At 52.1% G+C, this 25,319-nt stretch overlaps 1 protein-coding gene across 2 annotated transcripts in view; it reads right to left on the bottom strand.

Annotated features, from left to right (window-relative positions):
• Positions 1 to 25,319, bottom strand: part of FAM120A (family with sequence similarity 120A) — a 96,830-nt gene that overhangs the window by 40,180 nt on the left and 31,331 nt on the right. For both annotated transcript variants that reach the window (XM_043567331.1, XM_043567330.1), the window contains exons 4-7: positions 20,176 to 20,304; positions 19,549 to 19,645; positions 8,055 to 8,152; positions 7,549 to 7,829 (exon numbers count right to left, since the gene is read on the bottom strand). In XM_043567331.1, coding sequence (XP_043423266.1) covers positions 7,549 to 7,829; positions 8,055 to 8,152; positions 19,549 to 19,645; positions 20,176 to 20,304 — 605 coding nt within the window. The remainder of the gene's footprint in view (positions 1 to 7,548; positions 7,830 to 8,054; positions 8,153 to 19,548; positions 19,646 to 20,175; positions 20,305 to 25,319) is intronic.

Below are 25,319 nucleotides of genomic sequence, written 5' to 3'. Positions count from 1 at the left end.
AGGATCCTTTGCGATGAGGAGGCACCAAACTGAACGTGAGTATTCCAGGAGCACAACGATCATTCCAAGATCATTCTGTTCAAAGTCAAGAACAAGGCACCAACTGTGGGGGCAGGGGGCCTGGAGCAGGGCTCGGCGCACAAGCTGTCAGCTGTGCTGCGTCCAGCAGGAGCATCCCAGCACTGGGAAGGAAAGGTTAGCGGCACTGCAGTGATCCAAAACGTGGCATAAATAGAGATGCTTACGTACTTTTTCACTAAAAAGTCAGTGACATTTATCTAGTGAAACTTTAGAACAAATTACTCAGATACTTACAGGTTTTATAAAGAAACATAACCTCTATCGTTCACAATTCTAGAAACTGGAAGTAGGATATACCTATAAAAACATGCACCAGTTACAAGGGCACAGCTCAGCGGATGTCCACAACCTGAGCACGCACGCAAGTCACCAAACTGAGGCATGGCTGACCCGCCGGAGGCTGCCCCTCGCCCCGCTCCAGACCCCTTCCCAAGGGTAAGGGTTACGAGACTTCTCACAGCACACTCGGGCTTTCCCAGGCTCTGAGTGCCCTGGAAACGCGCCACCCGCGTCGAGAGGCCTGGACCCGGCATCCCTGCTAGATGGGCCGCCGGGACAGCACACTGCCGCTGCGGCTCTGGTCCAGCTACCGCCCTGAATGCGCCCAGTCTTCTGTGGCTCCCCTGGCAGTCGTTCTTGGGGTGCGGTGACCCCCAGCATGGTCTGGTGGTCTGCACTTCCCTGATGAAGACGGAGACGGGCACCTCTCCACGTGTGACATCTTCTCTTGGGGCCGCCTGCACAGATAGTCCACACACTTCCTCCTTCATCACGGCAAGTGCACCATGTTCTTCTTACGGACTTCTGGGAAGTCGTGTGTCCTACAGGCTCTTGGCGAGGCAGAGGGACCCCGCACTCTGTCGGGACTTCCAGCCCCTCTCTTCACGACAGAAGAGTTTTTTATTTATGACGCCTCGTCTTTCAGGCCTCGGAGGCAACGTCCCCTCATTGCAGGCTTCCCTGCCCAGCCCGTCTGCTATTCTCACGGCCATGTCCCTCACGGCGTGTGTCACACTGGCACTGCATTGGCGTCCATTTCCATCACTAGACTACACACGCCGTGAAGATAAGCCCTCACGCCACCACCAAGCAGGTAGCCAACGGCTGAAAGAAGGAATCACGGAACCACAGCCAAAAGGTATACGGCGGAGACGGCAAAAGCCTGACTTCTCCTCCATACCACACGAAGCTCAACACAGAGCCTCGTCAAACGTGCAGCCCCGTAAGCACGCGACCCTCACGATGGGCCCCACGCCCGCAAGCACGGGGCGGGGCGGCCATGCCCTACTTGCCACCGAAGTGGAAAGCTTGTCCCACCGAAGATCACACAGAACCTACATTTACATATACTACCAGTGTTACTGTTTATAGGTCACTACCAAACTAAAAGTAATGTCCTAATCTAGATAATCACATGGCCTCCTAATAACCATACTATAAAATCTAAAATTCTGCCTGAAAAGCATCTTGTCAAAAGCCAGTTTCTCTAAAGTCCAGAACATCTCACTAGGATGACTATGTCACTTTACAACGTGAAACGAGCTACTGGGTGTATGACAGACGCCTTGCCTCGAAGAACACACATTTTGGTTTCACTCTCCACAACTGCTCAGAAAGGCGACCTGTCACCAGCCATGCCTTGGAGAGACCTGCTGGGACCCACACAGGCCACAGGAAGCCTGCAAGCTCACACTGAATCCTGCTGACAGGAGTCAGGCTCAGAGGGAAGGGAAAGGACCCATGTGCAGCACGGCAACAGTGACTGGAGGCAACCACGGCCCGCCATCCCTCCAGTGACCCTGTGCCGCTACGGGATGAGGCCATCCCAAGGGACTGTACACAGACTGGGTCGCAGCAGGCCATCAGCACACCCAGAACAGTGGTGAGGACAGAGGCCAGCACACATCACCGGGCTCTGCGGACCTCATTTTGCAGCAGGACACCTGGGGTCATCCTGCACTGAACACGGGGGAGACAGCAAACCTGACCCTCCTGCCTGTGGGTCTCGTTGGCGCGGTGCTGGTGTCTGCGTGCACCGGAGGTGAAAGCGTCTGGCCCACACGCTGACTTCTCACTCACGTCACCACCACGTGGGTGCAGGCTGCCCGAAGGGGCACTGACCACGAGCTGAGTGACTTGTCAACAGGAATGAAGGAGCGAAGGCAAATAAAACCAGAAGGGAGGCAACAAAACAGGAAAGAAAGATAAAAGACCAAACTCCCAGTAGAAATATCCAGTGTATGCACGAGGTCACAGATGTGGTGACCAAGTGTGGCCAGCCTGCAACAGGCATGCACACATCTTCATTTCTGTGTGCTCCCCAGCTTGGGACAGAAGGGGCCTGGACGCGCACCTGTTCCCACCCTAGCCCCGCAGGGCCCTGAGGAGGCCTGAGACTCCCACCACAGAGCACGGGGGACTGGGCGCCGGGATGGGGGACCACGAATCACACCCCCAACACCCCTGCAAGGACATTCTCCTAATGCCCTGATTTAAGCTAATGTCACACGTTCAGGTTGTCACACACGAAGTTGGGAACACGGAAAGTGATGCTCCAATTCCTACCCAACAGTCAGATGGGACGTCCATGTGTGCCTCTCATGCAACTGCCAGGACTCCTCACGACTCTCCGCCATCGAGGGAGGGTTCAAACCCCTAACACAGGCAGACGAGCTCAACACAAAACACCCATACATGTCAGAGCATGGCCAGGACATGTGAAGACACCCATCTCCGGGATTACACCTGACCAACACATAAAAGTGACTCAGAATTGTTTTTATGAGGATACACAAGGTATGCTGCCCTAGTCTAGCACATAAAGAGGGTAAGAATCTGGACAGAAAAGGCTGCAGCTGTGCTGAGCCTGTCAGGGGCTGGGGGCGATCAGGCAGGGTAAGATGTAGCTCTCTCTGTGAACCACACGTTTCTTTGGGAAAGGAACCTGAGAGGACAAAGAATAGGAGACAAGCAGCCTAACATCACTACCACCTGGCAGAGGAAGCACGTTTCCTGGGCCACTAGGTCAAGGGCACAGAATGAAATTCTTGAGGTGTTTCACATTAAAATGGAATTGGCGTTCCGAAAAAATAGTGATGCTACCTATCACTTACTGTGGTTACTCATCAGCTGATTCAATTCACAAACAAGCTAGACGCTTTCCATCCACGCCTGGCCCAGTGAGTTCCAGGCCACACAACCACGAGGCCACCAAAACCTGGCGCGACCAGCCACAGGAGGCTGGGGCCTGGGTCCCCACAGCACCGTGTCCCCACAGTGGTGTGCAGGCCCTCGGCACCGACAGGGACCTTCCACAGCCCAGATCTGATCCCACAGGACTCACAGGAGCCGGCAAATCCTATCTGACAGATGCCACCTTGACCCCATACCAACACCCACGTGCACAGGAACACGAAACAGCAATCCATACAAACAACGCCACAGAGCACAGAGATGTTATATTCATGTTCTCTCCTAACAGGACTTTCAAACATCCATTTCAAGATGTCAGTAATCAGAGCCAAACATTGAAGCGATGCACAGTGCACACACGCACACTCCCATCTCCACACACGATCATGAACACACTATTACAGAAGCATACCACGTGTAAGAAAGAAGGCAAGCTGCTGACCCTAAGATCAGACCCCATGAGTAGAAAGGCACGTTAGGACACGCAGTGAAAAACAAGGTACCTGTGTGTTCACCTGTCTGTGAAAACACCTGTGTCTCTAGAGGTGGCTCCTGAGAGACTTCCTGTACCGTATTTTCTAACGTCTCAGTTTTCTGACTTTTACAGAGATTTCCGTATTTCTTAGAAAAACATATAGAACAAAGAACTAAAAACTTTAAATTAGCAAACTCAGAACAGATTCAGTATCTAAAAGCCAATGAATATGTGAAAATAATATAAGACAAACACCTCCACAAGGATTCCATCATACTTTTTAATTCTACCAAAAGAACACTACAAAGATTTGACAAAGGCCAGGAAGAAAGACAAGTGCCTTAGTTTTCGTTTCACAAAGACCTAACCGAGAATAGAGCAAGAAGTACGTGCTAATGACACTCCAATAAAACAGGAGAAAAAACACGGAGTTAGAAAGCAGAATATTTCTTTTCGTCACTTGAAAATAATCTTCAGGGGGGTGCCTGGGTGGCTCAGTCGGTTAAGCGTCTCACTTAGGCTCAGGTCATGAACTCGCGTTTGTGGGTTTGAGCCCCGCGTCGGGCTCTGTGCTGACAGCTCAGAGCCTAGAGCCTGCTTCGGATTCTGTGTCTCCCTCTCTCTCTGCCCCTCCCCTGCTCATGCTCTGTCTCTCAAAAATAAATAAATGTTAAAAAAAAATGTTTTTTTTAATAAAAATTAAAAAAAAAAAAAGAAAGAAAATAATCCTCAGATGCCTCTGTCCTCCGACTGAAACAGGGCCACAGTGAGAGAGCCAGCACAGCCTGGGCGGCAGCCATGCCTACTAAGGATGCCCAATTCCCCTTGGCCTGGGGCTCTGCAGGCACCTGTGACAACAATGGCCCCTCCGCCTCCAGGGCCAAGATTGCCACCGAGGTATGCAAGCAGGGGGATTAGGGGCGGGCCTGCCGAGCATGCGTAGTTCACGTGCCACCGTGCGAACCTGAGCGGTGGCCGTGAGCACACCCACCTGCAGTGCTCATGGCGCACCTCATGTCCTCCTCGTGGCAGGGAGCTGTGCCCCCCGGACATGCCAGGAGAGCCTCTCCGTCTGCCGAAGCCTTGCATCCCCTGAACTTTATCTTTCAAAATAAATGTTTGCTAACTTTATAGGTTACACAAAAAGGTACCTCGTTATGTTTTAACATTCTTTTTTTCTCTTCTTTGGTGAGGGTGAACATCTTTTATGCTTCCTGATCATCTGTGTTTCTTCTGTGAACTGCAGGTTATATTTTTTGCTACTTGAAATACTTGTCTTTTTCATTTGTAGCATGTTTTGGGGGAGGGGACAGGTCAATTCGCTTTTGTTCAGTAGTGGTCCCTGTCACCTATCAGCACCATCCATTAGAAACATGCCAAAAGCTGCCATGTTCCCGTCGCATACAAGTGCTCAGTGTCCCTTGGCTTAATGTACTTCCTTCCCTGAAGACCATCCCAACAACAGATCCAAGTCCAGAGGTCCCAATTCAAGTCCAAACCAAAGCAAGTCATGACCTCCCACTCCTACCAAGATTTTGAGCCAGAATAGAGACACCCTATTGTGCTCGTGGCCAGTGCACACAACACACAACACGCTCAGGCTGAAGAGCTCACGCTGGAGACCAGGAATGCGGGCCAGGGACGTTTGTGAGGGCTGACCCAGGTCCTGCTCTGCCTGGCGTCTGGCCCCAAAGCCCCGGGCACAACTGCCATCCCCCTCCTCTCCCTCCCTCCTCCTCTCTGTTTTAACATGTCTGCTGATCACGATAAACGGGGAGGCGAAGCAGATTCAAGAAAACTAAAGTGTGACAGGCCGACAAGGCCTCCCAATGTCTGCATTTGAGGCTGAGGATGCTTGCCCCACACACGAAGCCCCCTTCTAGCAGCTCCCCCAAAGAGCACCGTGAAAGCACAGGGCAGGGCCAGACAAGTGACACGGTCAGGGTAGAGCTGAGGGCCCTCCAGCAAGTATCCCCCTCATCTCCCAGGCCCATGAGGCGGCTGGGCACACTTGTGGGGGACCCCGCGGGTGGCCCAGGCACACACCCTCCTGCTTTGGGCCTTGCTCCCAGCCATCTAGAAAGCATGTCTCTCACTAGACCAAATCTGTACCAGTTATTAACAGAGAACTCAGTGCCTTAGAATTTCAGTGCGGAAGGGCTTCTGAGACTCGACCAGCTGTTCTCATTTCCACACACACGATCCCAGGCCCCGGCCCAGTCACACTCAGTCTCCACTATACGCCCTTCCCAGAAAGTTAACTGGGAAAAATGAATGCAAAGTCCAGCTTAATACTTCATGTCGGGATTTCAGAACCGCATGGACTTATGCACCACTGCTCCACGGAGCACACGGCCCCTGCATGGCAGCAAAGCCCTCAGTAACTCCTGCCTGAGGTCAGGGGACACTTGCATCCACTCTACAGATGGAGGAAAGAACAAGAGAGGGGACGTCTAGCCTCAGCCTTCATGCCTAGTGCGAATTTGCAGAAGACGAGAAACCATCTCCATGGATGGAGGGCCAAGGGGCCCTGGATGTCCAGCCATGAGCCAGAGTGCAGTGAAGAAGAGGAGATGAAGAAATAAGAAAGGCCTTCCTTTCCTTTCCTTTCCTTTCCCCTTTTCTTCCTTGTTTGTGAGTCAGGTTTCTTAAAACTCAAGAGTTTTTAAGAAGAGAAGGAAGATAGTGCACTGAAAACTTTCTTGATCAGACTCTTAACAAGTTACGTATTTAAGGGGCGCCTGGGTGGCGCAGTCGGTTAAGCGTCCGACTTCAGCCAGGTCACGATCTCGCAGTCCGTGGGTTCGAGCCCCGCGTCAGGCTCTGGGCTGATGGCTCAGAGCCTGGAGCCTGTTTCTGATTCTGTGTCTCCCTCTCTCTCTGCCCCTCCCCCGTTCATGCTCCGTCTCTCTCTGTCCCAAAAATAAATAAACATTGAAAAAAAAAAATTTAAAAAAAAAAAAAATTCATTTACTCGGGGACACACATTTAAAACACTCCTCTCTACTGGGGAGCCTGGGTGGCTCAGTCAGTTTAACATCTAACTCCCGATTTCAGCTCAGGTCACGATCCCAGAGTTGTGGGATTGAGCCCCACATGTGACTCTGTGGTGACAGTGCAGAGCCTGCTAGAGATGCTCTATCTCCCTCTCTCTCTGCCCCTTCCCCCACTTGCTCTCATTCTCACTCTCTCTCTCTCAAAAATAAACTTAAGAAAAAAAAAAACCTCCCCTCCAGCAATGACTCCAACATTGACTGCAGCTTTCTCTGGTTCCAGTCAGGTGAACAGCATGATTTAAGGAATAGTCTACGAGCTGCTGAGCTGAGATCTGAATTGCTGGATTCAATTCAGGAGGGAAGGAAATTCAAGGTCCCCTCAATCCAGAAGCGAAGACTAGAAGCCACCAGCGTCTAACTTAAAATGCTTTTCGGGGGTGAGACTGGGGTCCCCCAGGCCAGGTGACAGGAAGAGTCAGCAGCACTTTACCAGATAACTTCACCACGTCTAAAGGGTCACACGAACCAATTTTCCTAAACCTCCACTGCAGCAGAGGAGTGGCCCGAGGCCGCGGCCGACGAGCACAGACTTCCAGCCTGTGAAGCCTCAAGGAAGCGTCTGACTGCCCCTCGCCCATGTCCAAGAAGCCCAACCCGTGCACAGTGACATCGCCTTCCTGCAACAAACAACACCCCCACGCCTCCGTGCTCAGCTCTCGACCGCCCCAGAGCCCAGGTTGCCTGATGCGCCTGACACGGCCAACCGACCCCGGGGAAGCCACAGCTGCTCCACAACCCACTCACTTTGCAGCCGCTCCACTGCCTTCATCGTTGTCGGAAGACGATGACGTAGAAGACCCTGGAAAGTAGGCTGAATCCACGTGGTTGGGGCTGCCGCCTGGAGCTGGGTGGATCGGGGACGACCGTTCATACAGCGGGGTATGCTTTCCTTCGTGAGGAATGTTGCTGTAGGTGCTGTGCTCGGTCAGACTCTTCCCACTCGTTTCCAACGCGAGGGCAGGCTCAGCGAGGCTGTACGGGTGCGGACCCTGGCCCGCGGCACCTGGGCTGGGCACCTGCGGGGCCTGAAAGAGAGGGCAGAGGTCACGCGCGCACTCCGGTCAGCACTGCCTGGTCTTGGCTAAGCTTTAATTCAACGAACACTGGCACTTGCTCCACAGAGCAGCTTGACAGCTTCAGAAATGATCTTAGTTTTCGCGAAAATCGGATGTCTGTGCAGCTTCCAAGGGCAGCAGCCCCCAAGGCAGGCAGGTTGGGAGCAGGAAGTGGGGGGTGGGGGGAGGACTCACCACAGGCTTTGCTTGCAGAGAGGTCTGCGGAATGTTGAGCATCTGGGGGGGGACATACGGTGGCACTATCCCAGGCATTCCGAACGGATTTGGTCTGGCTGTTCCGTCGACAAGGAAAGAAAACGACGCAGCTGTTAGCAGAGCACGAGCTCAGGACACCAGAGTGGCAAGCACATGTCCCCATCTGCCCTGTCCCTCTTCAGGGGATAACACCACACTGATCCCACTACCCAAACACCTTTGGAAATTCATGTTTAACATTAAAACACAGTTAATTTTACGGTGATCAACGTTACAGACTGAAGCTAGGATTTTAACTTGCAGGCATCCGGACCACCCTCCCTCCGCCCCTTGCCGGCTTCTCAAAGCCCTAAGACTACAGGCTCCGAAGGGACACAGTGGGGACAGACCCTTCCCCTCACGTCTGTGAGGCAATGGAATCTTCCTATTGAGACTAAAATTCAGTTTTCGGCTATTGACAAGCTTCTTGATACAAACGGTGAAATGTGGCAGGTGCTGCCTCTATACTTAGTTTGCGGCCATTAGGCAAAACCACAACCAGGCCGCACGCTTCACATACATCATGGACCGAACTTGGGATCTGCGCTCTCAGAACGTGACTTTATACACCTGTCCTACGGACGCCGCACTCACTCTGCCACCCCTCGTGCTGACCGTGCCAGCACAGCCCCGAGAACAAGCGTGCGGAGACATGGCTGTGGACACACGCAGGACCAGGCCCCACAGCAGACGGGAGGCAGGATGATCAGCTGGGCCCGCGGGCCCGCACACCTGCATGCCCACGACCTCGGTCTCCCGGAGTCTGAGAGGGCACCATCGGCCAGCATGACACGTGGTGACCAATGTGTGTTGACGGGGCCCGTGGCCTCAGCATCAGAACACTTCCAAATACCATAAACTGCTTAGCAATGTAATAAAAATGAGAAGGACACCCTTCAAGGCTCTGCTCCCCCACACAAGCCAGGGATGGGGTGCCTATGAAGTCAGGCCTCAGGCACCTGAGCCCTGAGTGTCCCCACAGCCCAAACAGTGGGGACAGACAGCAGACACGGGGCCCTGAGGCTACACCATCTCCTCCTTAAGCTTTGTTTGGAAACCCAACAAAACCAAGCCTAGAGACCCCTGGACGCCAACATCCTTTACCAGGTAGAGCGTTCCTCCGACTTCAGAATCTGGGCAACACCAGGAAAACCAGCAGCCCACAAACCCTACCTCTCCCTGCCCCCCCCCCGCCCCGCCAACTCTCCGAGACTCATTTAAATAAATATAAGAACGAACGAGCATCCCTAAACCCAAACCCTCCCTCCCATTCTCTGAACTCCCCCCAGTGCCTAACCGGAGCTCCCAGAGCCACCCGGTCCAGGCAGCACCGGACGGTGACTAACTTCTCCCCGCCACGGTACCCACGCACCCAGAGGCCACGGTCACGGTCCAATGCGAGGGCCCACCTCCGAGTGCCTAGCCCACAGCCTGCTGGGAGGGAAGCTTGAGATGTCACTTCCACAACTGCAGGGCAACTAGCTAAGAGTGATGGTGCTGGCACATGTGCACATCACTCACACACTCACCACACACGCACACTTGCCACACACACACACACACACACACACACACACACACCACACACGCACACTTGCCACACACACGTACTCACCACACATGCACTCACCATGCACACTCACACGCCACACATACGCACTCACATACACAGCACACTCACCACACACACAACACACACACACACAACATGCATGGTCACCACTCACAAACTCCCCACACATGCACTGACACCACACACACATTCACCACACCCATCACACATAGCACACTCATCACACACATGCACTTGCATTCACCACACACACTAACCACACAGCACACTCACACACATGCACTCACCACACGCACACAACCACACTCACACTCCCCACATGCACTCACTCACCAAACACACATTCACCACATGCGCCCACACCCACCACACAGCACACTCACCAAAACATGCACCTGCACTCACACTTACCACACATATAGCACACTCACCACACACTCCACACACTCACCACAGTACACTCAATATGCATGCACACCAACACCACACACACACTCACCACACACGCACACACACATTCACCACAGAGCACACTCCCCACACACACATGCTCACCACATATGCATGTGCACGTGCACACATTTTTGCCACACACACACTTATGCACAGGCACACACATTCACCACACATACACTCACGCTCCCCACATACACACACACGTTCAATGCAAACACATGCACATTCACTCACTTCACATACACGCATATGCACACGCTCATTCACCACACACAAATGCCCTTACCTTATATACATGTGCATGCACTCACACACACGTCCACCACACGTGCATATACATACGCACATTCACCATACACGTATACGCACTCACCCTACATACATGCACGTGTTCATCACAAATACATGCACCCTTGCCCATACACACATCCCACATGCATGCACACACACACATTCGCTGCACAGACATGTACACGCACTCACCCCAAATACACACACATGCACATGCATGTTCACCTCACATACACACATATTCACCCCACATACACATATGCACATGCAAACATACGAGGAGACACTTCTGATCAAACAGTTCCGACCCAGGAGATTAGAGCCTCAAAGTCTGAGACTCACGATGCTGTAACTGGTTAAGTCCCTTCTCAGGTGATTCTGAATTGTGGCCAAATTCGGTTGCAAAGAACACTATGAACTCCATTCAAGCTCTAACACTACACCCCAACTTACTGTGAGAAGTGCAATTTACTGCCTCCTGTGGCTGACCTGCTCCACGAAACTTCTGAGAAAGCACACGGAACATCGGCCATGCCAATACACAGCAGCATTCAAGGGAAGGGGACCCTTTTGTTTCCCTAAAATTTTGACCATCATGCGCTACAAACTTCCTGAAAAGCACAGACTTTCCCTAAAAACAAACCATAACTTAAGAACAAAGATTTCCAAAGAAAGAACGTTTTCTAAAATCATACTGAAGTCACTGACTGCCAATAAACCTTTGAGAACCTGCAAAGTGAGCTACTAATCTCTCAGAACCCAGTCTAATAAGTGAATTAACCTGTCTACACTTCTCTGAAGGCTGGAGAACTGCCCGATAAGCCAGGCCATGCCTCCCTGTGCACCAGTTCTGGTTCTCAGTGCCCTCGCACCACTAAGCGGAGCACTGTGCTGCGTGACAAGGACGCCTCTCAGGACTGACCCCGGCTACACATGGGGGTCCTTGTTCTCCTGTCACAGACGCTCTATCAAGAGAAGCTGTTGTTAGCAGACTACACAGACTGAGAGAGGCACGTGAAAAAGGCATTTAGTCGCCGTATGAAAAATGTTCTCATGATGAAAACAATGTTTAGAGACTTCTTTGCGAACGATGAGGAAAACACACACGGCGGCCGGACAGCGGAGCCACCCGGGATGACATGCCGCCAGCAACACCCCCCCCGCCCCCCGCCCCCCAGCGGCCTCTAAAGACCACACACATCTTGGAAGGAACGGTGTCGACCGGGAGGCTCTGCCGGGAACCAGCTAGCCCAGCCAGCCAGCACGGACTTGACCACCAGGCACGTTACCACAGAGAAGCCACGCTAGCCAAAACCAACAAGAGTGACAAAGTAACGAATTTTTAAATTCTCTAATGCCGATGAGCGCGATGCACGATTTTCAGGTGTGGCATAAAAAACACAGATTTGAAAATTCAGATTCAAAGAGTAAGTCAATATGTTCCCTATCACCAATACTAGGTTTCAAGACCTACAAAAAAAGTCAAATTTCCCAACGCCATTAACTGTATTCAAAGGGATGTATTTACTCAATAGTGATATTCTACAGAAGTTAAGACATAAAGCCACATGAAGGAGAATTTTGTGTAACTTATTTCCATCCTCTTCCAGATGAGTAACCTCTGGAAGGCAGGCCCCACGGGCCAAAGACCGGCATGAAGGCAGAGGCGGGAGGGGCTGAACGCTGTCAGTTTCCAGAAGCACCAGCTCCCAGAGCTCAGGGCGGCTGGGGCAGCTGACACCAGGCAAGGCCTTCCCGAGGGGAGCCAGAGGCTGTCACCCGGAGAGAAGAAGGCTCCACACAGCTCTGCTAATAAAAGCAAGCGGGCACCCGAAAGAACCAGGGACCCCGGGGAAGCCACTCGGGCCAGCAGGAGCCCCAAACTCCAGGAACGCGAGCGGTTCCCCAGGATGAGGGCTGCCTTCCTGACCACGGCACTGTGGGCACAGAGCTCCCAGGGCCAGGAGCCAGCGGGGTGCTCACCCAGCACCTCCACCACTGCCGAGTCTGGGCAGCACACGTGGACCTCACGGGGTGCAGCATTGCCAAAGCTCACACGGTGCCCGAGTCTTCAAGAGCAGGGGTCTCACGAGTGATGGACGTGTCCTGAGTCATATCCAAATCTGTCTAGCCCCTGACCCTCTCCCTCTGAGCGGGAATGGCAGCGCCCCGCAGCAAAGAACGCCGTGCATGTGGGCCGATGGAGACGGGGGCAGGAAGGCACACCATCCACGTGGCTGTGTGAGCCCGACAGAACAAGCCAGTCTCTGTCCACTGGGGACTGGACAGGCCGTGCCCTCCTGTCACCGCACCCTGAAAAGCCACCAGGAGACCCCACGGAGAGCGGGTCCACCTCCCAAAGACACCTTGCCAAGTGGCTGCTAAAGGCAGATGCGGTTTCTGTTCCTAAAAAATGACTGGTTTTCAGGTTTTTTTAAAAAATGACCTTTCAAAAAGACATGAGACCAGATGGCCTGTATCACTTCATAGCACATGGACTAAAATAAACTCACAAAAATCTGAATGAAAGGTCCTGGGAAAAGACTGTGAGTCTGAGGACGATGCTCAAGACTCGAAAGGGAGGAAGAGTAAGCAGACCTTCTGTTCCACACGAGACACCACGGTTCTCTGCGGCAGAATACGCTGTCAGACCCCTGGGGGCTTGACGTTAATACCATGCCCATCGGCTTTTAAAAGATAAAAACAGAAAGAGATGAACATGGACACACCGCCAAAAATAGCAAGGGCAGAATGACACGTACAATACGGCATTTAATCACAGATTAACACCACCATTTGTTACTCCATATGAATGAGGCAGGAAAATACAAAAACCTGCTTGAGGTAGATAGATGTGACTTCCAGAAAAGCCTAATAATGTATTTCTTTAAAGAAAGATGTGAAACAAACTTTATCATCTGTTCAAGCCGTTCAGTGGGCACACAGCTGCTCATGACGCTGCCCTCTGTATTACTGTCACATTTAAAGAAAGTCTTTCCGTAACAAAAAAGCTTAAGCAAAAACCACAGGAATGGTGGCTTTAGTAAGAACTATATGACTATCACGTAAATTTTTTTTAAATGCCAAATTTCAAAAACTTACTAGTAAAGTAGAGCAACAGTACAGTGTGCAACATCTGGGGATGCTAAAAAGTGATCGTTACGATAGCACAACGCTGGAAGTGCTCCAGGGGACACGCACAGGCAGCAGCCAGGACGGCGCAGCACCTGCCCCGCGGGACCAAGGCAGACCTCCATATGGTGACTGGGGCGATGGGCCTGAGCCACGCACCGCCAACTGGCAGCAGGCAGGTCGTGTATAGCGTGTAGGGCCGTCCGCATGGCCCCGAGGCCCAGGGGTGAGCCCAGTGGCAGGCCAGCCAAGGTGGCATCGGACAGGACAGAACGGGGCAGCGTGGGCTCCTCACTCACACTCGCTCCACTGGCGCAGGTGAAGATGCCATCACTCTCTGCTCCCAGCAGGTCGCGTGACCGTTGCATCTGTGTGGTCATGCCTGGGCGACCCTGCTTTCCTAGAGACGGACCTGTCTTATCAGCTGAAGTCCTGTGGGGACCACATCCTTTTACTCACAGTGTCTCCGTTTCTGGGGTGACATCTGCTGACCCTGCCCCGACGTGTTGGGAGGTATGTTGTGTGGAGGTAGAGCTGTATTTACAAAGAGACTGTTAACACAGAAAGCCCAGCGCCACTTGATGGGACAGTTTGATGACGTCACCGACCAGCCCTCGTCTCCCTCACATTTGCACACGCACCTTCTCGAGCCCCGGCCCCCAGACGCCAACAGCAAGTCCCCCTCCTCCCAGGTGAGACAGCAGGCAGGTATGCTCTCCTGCAGACCCATCACCGGCCATCAACAGCCTGCGGCCGGTCTGCTGGAAGGAGGCCAGCAAGGACGTGGGCACCCAGAGGTCTCGGCTTCCTGGTGGCAGCTCCCGTCCCGGCACAGCCCCGGGAGACCGCCTCTGACAGGCCGGCACAGTCCTGCTCCGGCAGGCTCCCCTGGCCTGTAGGCTCTGGGGCCGGTGACTTGCGAAGCCCTCTGAGATCCCCGACTTCCCTGCCGCAGCCCCCACGCGTGCACCAGGTGCCACGAGACCCCCACTTCTGACAGTGCAAGCCCGCTCGATCCGCTCCCATTCCGAGCCCTACCCTTCACTAGGCCTGGGGGGTGGGCCGCTCCCGCCGCCTACCCCACCCTCTTCCACGCCCCTCAGGGTGGTAGCAGCCGGTTTCTCCTCCAATTCCCTGCACCTTGCTGAGGGCCACACACACCTGGGGGAGCCCCGGGAGCCTCCTCCTCACCTCCGACCACACAAGTTCCTGCCACACTGCTCCCATCTCCTACGAGCCGACCTTACTCCTGGCTCCACCTGTGCTCCCTGACCCGGGCCACTCCATCCACGGAGCCCCCCAGGGAAGCCTGCCTTCTTCCACGTCTCCACTTAGCACTCGGGGTACACACATAAAGCAAAGGGAACCACTGATACAAAATTAGGAGAGCTGGTGGGCAGGGAACCTGATGGGGAGATGGGGAGGGGCTGTCGGGAACATTCCCCTGAAGTTGGTTTTGACTGCACCCACACACACGGGTGTGTGACAGTTACAAAGCAACTTGTAACAACCCGTTCCCTCTTTCACGGCCCCTACGGTAAGTCTAAAGCCTGGGCCATGCTGGGACCCAACTGCACCCCTGCCCCTGCCGTCTCCTCCCCTCGCCGCCACCCGGGCTCCTTGCACACCACCTCAGGGCCGGCGCACACGCATCTCCTCCGTCTCCCCTGAGGGAAGAGACTTCCTCCCCATTATCACCATGCTCAACTCCCACTCTACTTTCAAACCTCAGCTCAAACACTAGTTCCACAAGCAGAACAGGGCCTGACTTCATCAGCATCAGTTCAGTCTGAACCACCTGCTCACACGCCATGGGAGCCGCATCTCACTCATGTGCAAGGAAGGGCCCGGACCGCATGCCTGCGCGGCCACGCTGCCCAGCACCCGGCAAGTGCTGGCATGGGCCGGATGTATCAAGGAGATTTTTCTCAATTAAAAGACATTATTTTTTTAGCAGCTTTAAGCGTAAGGAAAACTCAGGGAAGAAACACACCATACACCTTGCTAGTCAGTGTGACACAGCAGTCATCGCGGATGACCCCATTTTGACACATCGTGCTTACTAACTAGAGCCCATATTTTACGTTAGGGTTCCCTCTACGTGTTCATTCTATGGGCTGGACAAACGTACACGGACATGCATCCACCCCTACAATGTCACACACGATAGTCTCACTGCCCTAAAATCCTATCATCCCCCTGTTCATCCCTCCATGGACTTTTTACTGTCTCCACAGTTCTGCCTTTTCCAGAATGTCACACAGGTGGAATCCTTTTCAGATCAGCTTCTTTCACTTCGTGAATGCAATCAAGGTTCACCCACGTCTCTCTATGACTTGATAACCCGTTTTCTTTTGCACTGAAGAACATTCCATTGCCTGGAGGGCCTACCATTTATTTACTCGTTGACCTGCTGAAGGACACCTCGGCTACTTCCAAGTCATGGCATTGTGAGTGCAGCTGCTGTATACATCGTGTGCGGGGTTTTGTGTGGACATAAGCTTTTAATTCCTCTGGGTAAATACCAAAGAGCGTGACTGCTGGAACCTTATGGTAAGAGGATGAGCAGTTTCCCAAGAAACCATCACGTGGTCGTCCACGGTGGCCGGTCTGCGTTCCTGGCAGCTGTGACCGGGCGCTCCTGCCGCGCTGCCTCCTCACCAGCACGTGGTGCTGTCGGTGCTCCAGACCTCGGCGGTTCTGAAGAATGTGCAGCAGGAGCTCATCGACGTTTCACGGGGGAGGCCAGGAAGACAACACACATGTATCTTCAGACTTACTGGGCCTCGGTTTCACTCACATAGCTCTGAACAAACACACCAGGATCGCTAGAGCCTACAACATCTCCATTCACAGACCTGAGGTGGGTGGGCCTCTAGCAGCTCTGTCGTTTTTTTTTTTTTTTTTCAAAAATTCCAGCAATGATTCTGAAGCACAGCCAGGGTCTAAGGAGTATGGTTCATCCAGGAACCACACACGCTGCTGCCAACTCCATTCTGACATGTCTTACGTGCGCCTACATTCAGACTGGGGACTCTGGTGGACGTGGCAGGCACCGTGTGCTGGGGCGGAAAGCACAAAACATAACCATCTCTAGGTCCCCGGTCCCAATACCGTGTTTCTGACAAATAAATTCCCACAAAATAAATACTAATTTCACCTGTAACTGATTTTAAAAACCCACCTAAGAACAGATAGTTTCTGGGGGCCCACTCTACAGTGACAGTATGGACTGGATCCATCTTTCACCCTGAAAAGGACCACACACTGTGCAAACCAGGCCTCCCAGCCCCGTGGGGCAACGGGGCAGGTGAGTGTGCATCTCCCCCTGTAAACTCCACACCCTCGGCCCCTGTGTGGAGAGCAGAGGCTTCCTCGATGCTGCAGAGGACCAGGGCTCAAAAGAAGATGCCTGAACCCGGCAGCCCTGCCCAGCGCTGGTCCACCTGACCTGGGCCAGACTTGGGGAGGTTTTCCTTCGGAAGACACAGGTTCCTGAGGCCCAGTGAAGACCCGGATATCGCAGTTCTGGGGTAGAACCTCGATTCCAACCAGGTTGAGAAAGCTCTGGTTAGAGCCAACTCTCCCCATCTTCACTCCCAACAGCCTCCAAGGGCTAGCATGATGCTTAAAAGATCTATAAAGCTATACATATTCCTGTTTCTAAAATGATTAATACAGACAGGTTCTAATGAATGAGAAAGTTAGCTTCCAACAGTGGTTGTTGAAAATTCTGAATGTGTCTTCCTAGACAATAATGTAACGGGCCAAGGTCAAAAAAGACCATTTCGGATCTGTCTACTGCTTACAAAAACATTTTTATGGAAAATATGTGTTGGGTTCTACCTTGAGTTGCAGAGAAAGCCTCTCCCCAGTTCCAAGTTGCTCCTTCTAGGCTCTCCATTCCCTGCTCAGTGCCATAGCGGGAACCTAACAGCACTTAACAGGCAAAAGGCACTATCTTCACATTACTGTTTCTTTACATTTGTCAGGAAAAAAAAACAACAGAGGCAATTTCGCATGACTCGGTTTCTGCTGGCTCCAAATTGTGTATGAAACTTGAAATGCACCTTCCTTGCCCAGTCTTCCCTTGACTTCTGTCCTGAGTCACCACACACTTCAGGCCACACTCCTGCCACCCCACACTCTCCGTTGCCCCAAACCCCTGCCCCGTGGCTGAGGTCTCTGCCACAGTCAGAAGCACCAGGAGACGCTGCAGAGAAGGCTTATACGGCTGGTTACTGCCCACACTGACCTGCTGGAAAATATCGCCCCAAACACTCAAATTCTTCACCAGTCCACCACCGCTCTCCAAAACCTACTGAGAGGAAGTGAAACTAAATTCCGGGAGTGTCACCTTCATCCATAAAATGCTTACCTCACGTGCTGCCTGATGACTTAAGAACATGAAAGCACTTCATATGACCCTACAAGTTTTTCAGCAGCACAAACTTAAAAGCTAATTTAAAGCCCATCCTGTCTTTCTGCACACTGCCAACCCTGTTAGCAGCTCAGACCAGCACCAACTAGTACCTTTTTCTCCGTCCTGCCTCCCCCTCCTGAATCAACGTTCTAGTCCCAGGTGCACCGCAGCGACCATTTCGACTACCATGCCACAGGAGGACCAGGCGTCAGGGCAGACACACAAGGGGCAAGGACACCCTTCTGCGAGCTCCTCCTCAGCTCTGTGGCTGCAGACCGCTCCTTGTCTTCTCTAGATCCCCTCCCCCTGAGAACGAGGACAGTGTCACAGAGCATGTCATGTATATCTTCCATGTTAACATGCATCCAGGCAGCCATCTCCGTAACCAGGAAGCCTGAGGCCAGAGGCCGTGGGGTCAGAATGTTCGCCCCTGGCGTCAGACCCTGCCTGTCACCTGTCCCAGCGGTGTCCACGGCCCCATGTGACCTTGCCCCACCATGTCACCCTCTGTCCAGCAGAGTGACCCCAAACCACGGTCCTCTCACTGTCCTGGTTCAACAGCTCTTCCTGGATTAAATCACTCGGTCAAATACCTTCCTACAGGAGCAGGAGGGTAAAGGTGGCCGGTGGGGCCCTGGCTGCCCCCGACCCGACACTGCTAGGGGAGGGGCAGGAGCCGGTGCACAGAGAGTTAAAGCAAGGTGCTGAGACACAATGGCTGGTAGCTGATGGCCTTGGACAGTGACACTCAGAAACTGCAATGTCCCAGGCACAGGAAGACAAGCCCCGCCCTACGTGGGTCACAGCAGACAGGCCAGCAGAAGAGCCAATGCCACCCGGCCCTCCTCAGCCACTCGGCACCCTAGAGACTGCCACCAGCAGCCAGCACTCACCTGTGACCTATGGGCCCCCCATGCACACTGCTGCAGCGCTATGCCTAAGCAAGCCAACAAATGTACCACATAAAGAACAATTATCTGGGACATTCTGACTCTGGGATTAATCTTTTAAAACCAGTAAACAGTGGAGCTTGCTAACCACCCCAGGAACTGGAGACAAACAGCACAATCTCTCAGACCTCCATGGCTCTGGGCCCAGAGAAAGGCCATTGGACTCAGGAAGGAGTCCGGCACGTCCACTCGGCTTCATAGCCTCCCATGACACATTACTCCCAAGCAGGCTCAGGCAAATGGCTTATAATTATTTTTATTGCCTGATTTCAAATCTGAGTCAAATTTGGTCTTTCACAAAAACACAAAAAAACCTAGGCAACAAAACAGAAAACAGCCATCCACTTTGCTGAAGTGGCCCAGAGGGCATCCCCGCAGAGCACGCCTGGACACCCCCCAGCCCACCCCTACTCCCAGGTCCGTTTCTCCTGCTCCTCAATCCTTGCAGGGGCTCCTACGGAGTCTTCCCAGGGGGCTCGGCTCTATGCGTCCCTGTAACTGTGGATGCCTCACTTCACATGAAGAAACCTCCAAGACTACTGGGCCAACATTTAAATCTCTTCGATGACTGCATGTCAGCAACCCTCACAGAGGCTTTGATTTACTTACCTAAGTAATGTGGTGGGTGAAATGCCATAGGCTTACTAGTCGCTGAGTAATATCCAATTGCTCTCTTAAATCGAATAACTTTGTCATCTGTTCTAGACTGAAATAAACGTAGGAAAACCTTTGTAAATCACATGCCACTGGTCATGTGCACGAACATACTTTCACAATTCAGCACATGTGTCATAACCTGCAGCTTTCAAGTTACTAACAGATTAGAATAATGTTAAAATCTTCCTGGAAAATCAATAAATCAAACGCTACTCAGACTGACTCCTGGCACGCAGTCAGGAGAGCCGGGTCTGCAACGCAGCCCGCGGGTCCCGGGCTTCCCCTGCTGCCGGGAGAGGGTTTCCTTCCCATCTCCCGCAAATGGGGCAGTGGTTTCACCTTTCCAGAGAGGCAGGGAGTTCACACCAACCTCACATCTTCTATTTACCCTGACCCACTCACATTCCTTTCCAGAAAAAGGTGGAAGAAATCCCTGACCATCGCCCGAAAGGATGGACAAGTCATGTCCACACTTCTACTCAGCCCACGTGACAGGTCTGTTTTCTTAGGAGAAAGGTCCTGATCATGGTAAAGAATCTGGGAGCAGCAGACCTCACAGGCGTCCTCCCAAGCCCGTACCTGAGAATGCTGGAACACATCTTTAGCTACGGCATCCAAGTCTGAGGGGTCCTGGATGTTGCGGACGTAGTCGGCCACAGCCTTGATTACCACATCACAGGGCGGCAGGACTAGCTGGTGAGCCCGGACCTGGGAAACAAGCACACGGGTCAGCACACGAATCCCGCATGCAGGGCCCGGAAGCTGCAGGCAGCACTTCCTTACACAGCCCCTCATTACCCTGCTGTGAGTCTCGGCCCGAAGACTGGTGCGGGAACTATTAACTACAAGCCAGCCACTTCCACCCAGCAAGGCCACACGGAGCCTGGCAGCCATGTGTTACCTCCGACATGTCTGCAGCCAGGCTCCCATCAACTCCGAGCCCAGAACCCTGTGCCCCACCATAGTGAACATGTCGTGAGAGGCTGGGCTACGGACACTTCCGTTCTTCCTGCACAGCCAAAAGGAGGCAGTGCTGGGTGATCACAGCCCAGGTGCCAGAGCACCACAGAAAGGCAAGTCGGCTCTGAACGGGAGGGAAACGGTGTCCCTGACTGCCAATGCTGAGGGCCGTGTCTGGTAAAGACACACGGAATAAGTGTCGGAATATTATATTATCCAAGAATAGCAGATTCTACAAAAAGTAAACAGAATAAAAAAAAAGGCTTTAGACTCTTTCGTGAAAACTAAAAAACTATGAAAAAACATTCAATTTCAGCTATAACTACAGTAATGCTCTTCTCTGAGAAATAAAGATGAATCAGGTACTAACTATGTTTCTGGCAATTAAAAAAAACTCGAACGACAGCATGAAATAACCTTGATTTCCTATAGGTAGCCACAAAGACCACAAAGGCCCCTAAAGACCCTGTGCCTCCAGAGCTGTCCACTCCTGCCCACCAGCGTGGGACTGTCCAGGCAAGCCCAGCGTCACCACAGTCCTCTAGGGTGCACGGGAAGCAGGGCAGCTGGCCTCAGAGGTAAGAAGTGAGGAAGGGCCATGAGCCATGGAGTGTGGTGGCTCCAGATGCTAGAAGAGGCAGGAAACACCCTTCCAGAGTTTCCAGAAGGAGTGTGGCCTGCTGACACCTTGATTGAGCCCAGTGAGACTGATTGTGAACCTCTGACCTTCAGCACCATAAGATAACAAATCTGAGTTGTTTTAAGACACAACACACATACACACAAAAGAAGAAAATCAGAAAACCTGAGCCTGAGCACATGACATGGAAGACCCACCAGAAAACCATTTACACTTTTAAGTCATCAAGAAAATTTTCAAGATGCACACACAACAATCACTCTCATTTTACACAAGCAACAGGTTTTCTGGAAGCACTGGTTGCCACGTCCGAGTCACGTTCTCAGGCCCCAGTGTGCCGGTCGTTAGTGCTCGTGAAGGCACATCCCAGCAGGAGGCCTGCAGAGAGCCACGCACACATCTGTGCACATAGATCACATGCTCAGTCCTAGACACCCAGCACCCCATGAAAATGAAAGCCCACTGGCTCGCACATGCTCCACGGGGACGAACCCCAGAAACAGCACATCCCAGCCAGTCTGGGAGGAACACAAGTCCCGTCTGCTCTCCCACTTGCGGGGTGTATGGTCCCCCGGCGGGGCAGGAGCAGGGCCAGCTGGTGGCAGCCCAGGAGAAAAGAGTCAGAAGAGAAGCCCCACGCTGTCCTCACGGAACATCTTCCCCTCGGTGAACGCACACGGAAACAGGGACAGCTGTGCAGCATGGGCCTGGCTGAGCAGGTGCGACCCAGCACCCTGAGACCCTACGATCAGACCACAATGGCAAGCTGGCTGTAGTGTGAGGATGTTACATACAGAACAGACCAATGACGACACGGTGAGAACAGAACGAATGTGATACAAAAGTGGACAAAATATGAAAAGGGCTAGCCCCACTTGGGGGAGGAGCACTTGGGCAGCACAGGCCAACTCTCCTCGGTGCACACCATCTATCCCGCCTCAGTGAAGGGGACCATCTGTCACTGTTGCTCCTGTGGACCATCCCTGGTCTGCGCCCGCCCCCAAGGCTGCCTGAGGGGCAAGGAAGTCCCCACAACCCGGATGCCCTCACTCCAGCAGCCCCGGCCAGGCCCAGGGGATGGCATGATGTGCGCTCGGCTCAGGGCACACAAGGGGGGACTCAGTGCACACCAGAAGCTTTAATTCGGGAAGAAAGAGCACACAAAATAATTTCTAAAACTCAGACGGAACTGTTATAACCTCAGAACATTGAATGAGAGATTATAGAATTCTCAAAAGGATTTACCACTGAATTCCTTTTAGTAGCAAGGTTCCTGCTACATTTAAATATGGATATATTTGCAAACATCCCATTCATTAAACTTCTAACACTCTTCTTGACAATGTTTAATTTGTACTTTCCTTAAAATCCTTGCCATTGCGTTGGGGCACCTGGGTGGCTCAGTCAGTTGAGTGCCCAATTCTTGATTTCAGCTCAGATCATGGTCTCATGGTTTGTAGGTTCAATCCCCACGTCGGGCCCTGAGCTGACAGCATGGAGCCTGCTTGGAATGCTCTCTTTCCCCCTCTCCGCCCTTCCCTGGCTCTGGTGCATGCTTGCTCGCTCTCTCTCTCTCTCTCTCTCTCTCTCTCTCAAAAAAACATTAAAAAAGAAGAAGAAGAAAACGAAGGGAAAAAAACCTTGCCGTGACACATATGGGAGAAATCACATGTTCCCACAGGCTGGAGAACTGAGTGCTAAGAGAACCAACCCAATGGAGAAAGAAAAAAGTCCCTGAAGATCCTGGCCACCCCAAATATGGCTCCCAGCTCTCTAGATCTATACATGCCACATGCACAAAGGGATCTCTGCAGACGCTCAGCTGGTAAAAAAATGCATCAGGACTTGCTGACCATCATCTTACATGGCTAATCTTCCCAAAGATGCTCTAGAAGAGCATGCGGCTCCCCCATCAGTGCAGCAACTACAGGAGAGTTAGAGCAAGATGTCACTGTCAATCTTAAATCAAAATTAACACTCAAACCACACAAATGAAATGTTTGCTCCTTGGCGACAAGCTTCAAAATATTTTTTAAAAGTTTGTTTTAATGTTTATTCATTTTTGAGAGACAGAGAGTGAGCGGGGGAAGGGCAGAGAGAGAGAGGGAGACACAGAACTGGAGGCAGGCTCCAGGCTCTGAGCTGTCAGCACAGAGTCTGACATAGGGCTCAAACTCCCGGATGGCGAGATCATGACCTGAGCTGAAGTCGGATGCTTAACTGAGCCACCCAGGTGCCCCTGGGCTTCAAAATATTTTAATGAGAGTCCCACTTCTCCTTTGTTTTTTCTCTTAATGTTTATTTATTTTTGAAAGAGAGAGAGAGAGAGAGAGAAAGAGAGAGTGCATGCATGCACGCAAGTGGGGGAGGGGCAGAGAGAGTGGGAGATAGAATCCGAAGGAGGCTCCAGGCGCCAAGCTGTCAGCAGACCGTGAGATCATGACCTGAGCCGAAGTTGGATGCTTAACTGACTGAGCCACCCAGCCGCCCCTCCTTTTTTCTTTTCTTTCAGCAGTTGTACTTTAACTTTAGCCCAAAGCTTAACATTAGGAAAAAAGACAAAAGTTAAATAAAATGCAATAGTATACCTAAATTAAAGTTGGAAACGTGTACTTTCTGTGTCCAAGGATAGAAAGCAAATTCTGTTTAATTAAAAAGCAGGGGCCCCTGGGTGGCTCAGTTGGTTAAGCACAGCATTCTTGGTTTCGGCTCGGGTCATGATCTCATGATTTGTGGATTCAAGCCCCACGCTGGGCTCTGTGCTGGCAGCACGGAACCTGCTTGGGATTCTTTCTCTCTCCCTTTCTCTCTGCCCCTCCCCTGCTCATACTCACACTCTCTCTCTCTCTCTCTCTCTCTCTCTCAAAAAAAAAAATTAAGAAAATTAAAAGTAATAATAATTTTAAAATAAATAAATGAAAAGCAAACATCGGTGCAATCGGGTGACTGTTGGTTAAGCATCCAACTCTTGATTTTGGTTTCAGGTCATGATCTCAGAGTTTGTGAGTTGGAGCCCCACGTTGGGCTCTGTGCAGAGCCTGCTTGGGATTCTCTGTCTCCCTTGCTCTCTGCCCCTCCCCCACTTCTCAATATAAATAAATACTTTTTAAAAAAGCAAACGTTCATGATTATACACTTTTTTACAGCACTTTGTAGTAATTTCAGTGATTGTCAGTTACTTGCTTTGCAAGCAAAGGAACAAAAATTTGGAGCTAGAAAAGACCTCCCAGAGCGGCTCCCTGCTTCCAGACAGGACAACCAGTGGTAAGCGGGCACTGCTTGGTGGGAGCTGGCAGTCACCTCCACACAAATTCCCTCAGCCGAGGCCGCCTACACGGAGCCTCATCTTTCCCCCACCGGCCCGTTTCCTACTGTGCTGCTCTCTCCCGTGGGTCAGGACAGGTGGAGGGTGTGGAAGGCGCTCAGGAAGGCAGCTCGTTCACATGCCCACAGGCCCGTGCCCCTGCTGGGGCTGCTCTGAATCCAGTGGTGTCAGCACAGAACACACCCACTGTGCAGGGACACAACCAAGTCCACGGAAGCCCTCACCACACGCCTCTCAGTGCAGCAAGCAGCGGCCATCACAGGCAGCAATGGGCTCCGACTCTTTAGGGCCCCGATTCCCCTCCCTATGGTACTAATTATTCAAGGGCCCCAACCTGAGTTAGCATCTGGCACCGCAAGAAAACAATCTCTTCCCATTCCTAAAAAAGGAAATAACGAGGGTCCCACTACAGATCAACTTTAAGCCGCCATGTTCTAGTGCCTCACTACTTACGTATGTCTGTCATGTCATTTCGGTTACGTTTCAAAAAATCAAACATTTTTCCACAAATTCACTTCAAGGCACAAAGCAGGGGCGTCTGGGTGGCTCAGTCGGTTAAGCATCCAACTCCTGACTTCGGCTCAGGTCATGATTTTGCAGTTGGTGAGATCGAGCCCCACAGTTCAGGAGATTGAATGGAGCCTGCTTGGGATTCTCTCCCTCCCTCTCTCTGTCAGCCCTACCCCGCTTGTGGTCTCTCTCAAAATAAATAAAACATCAAAAAATAACAATAAATGACACAATGCAGTTACCACATGACATTTCAAATGTTAAATTAAACCCATTATGTCACAGCTG

The sequence above is a fragment of the Prionailurus bengalensis genome, chromosome D4 (genome assembly GCF_016509475.1).
Source record: "Prionailurus bengalensis isolate Pbe53 chromosome D4, Fcat_Pben_1.1_paternal_pri, whole genome shotgun sequence".
In the NCBI taxonomy this organism is placed as follows: Eukaryota; Metazoa; Chordata; class Mammalia; order Carnivora; family Felidae; genus Prionailurus; species Prionailurus bengalensis.
The sequence above is the reverse complement of the archived record's forward strand: the minus strand, read 5'-3'. Positions and strand labels throughout refer to the sequence as shown.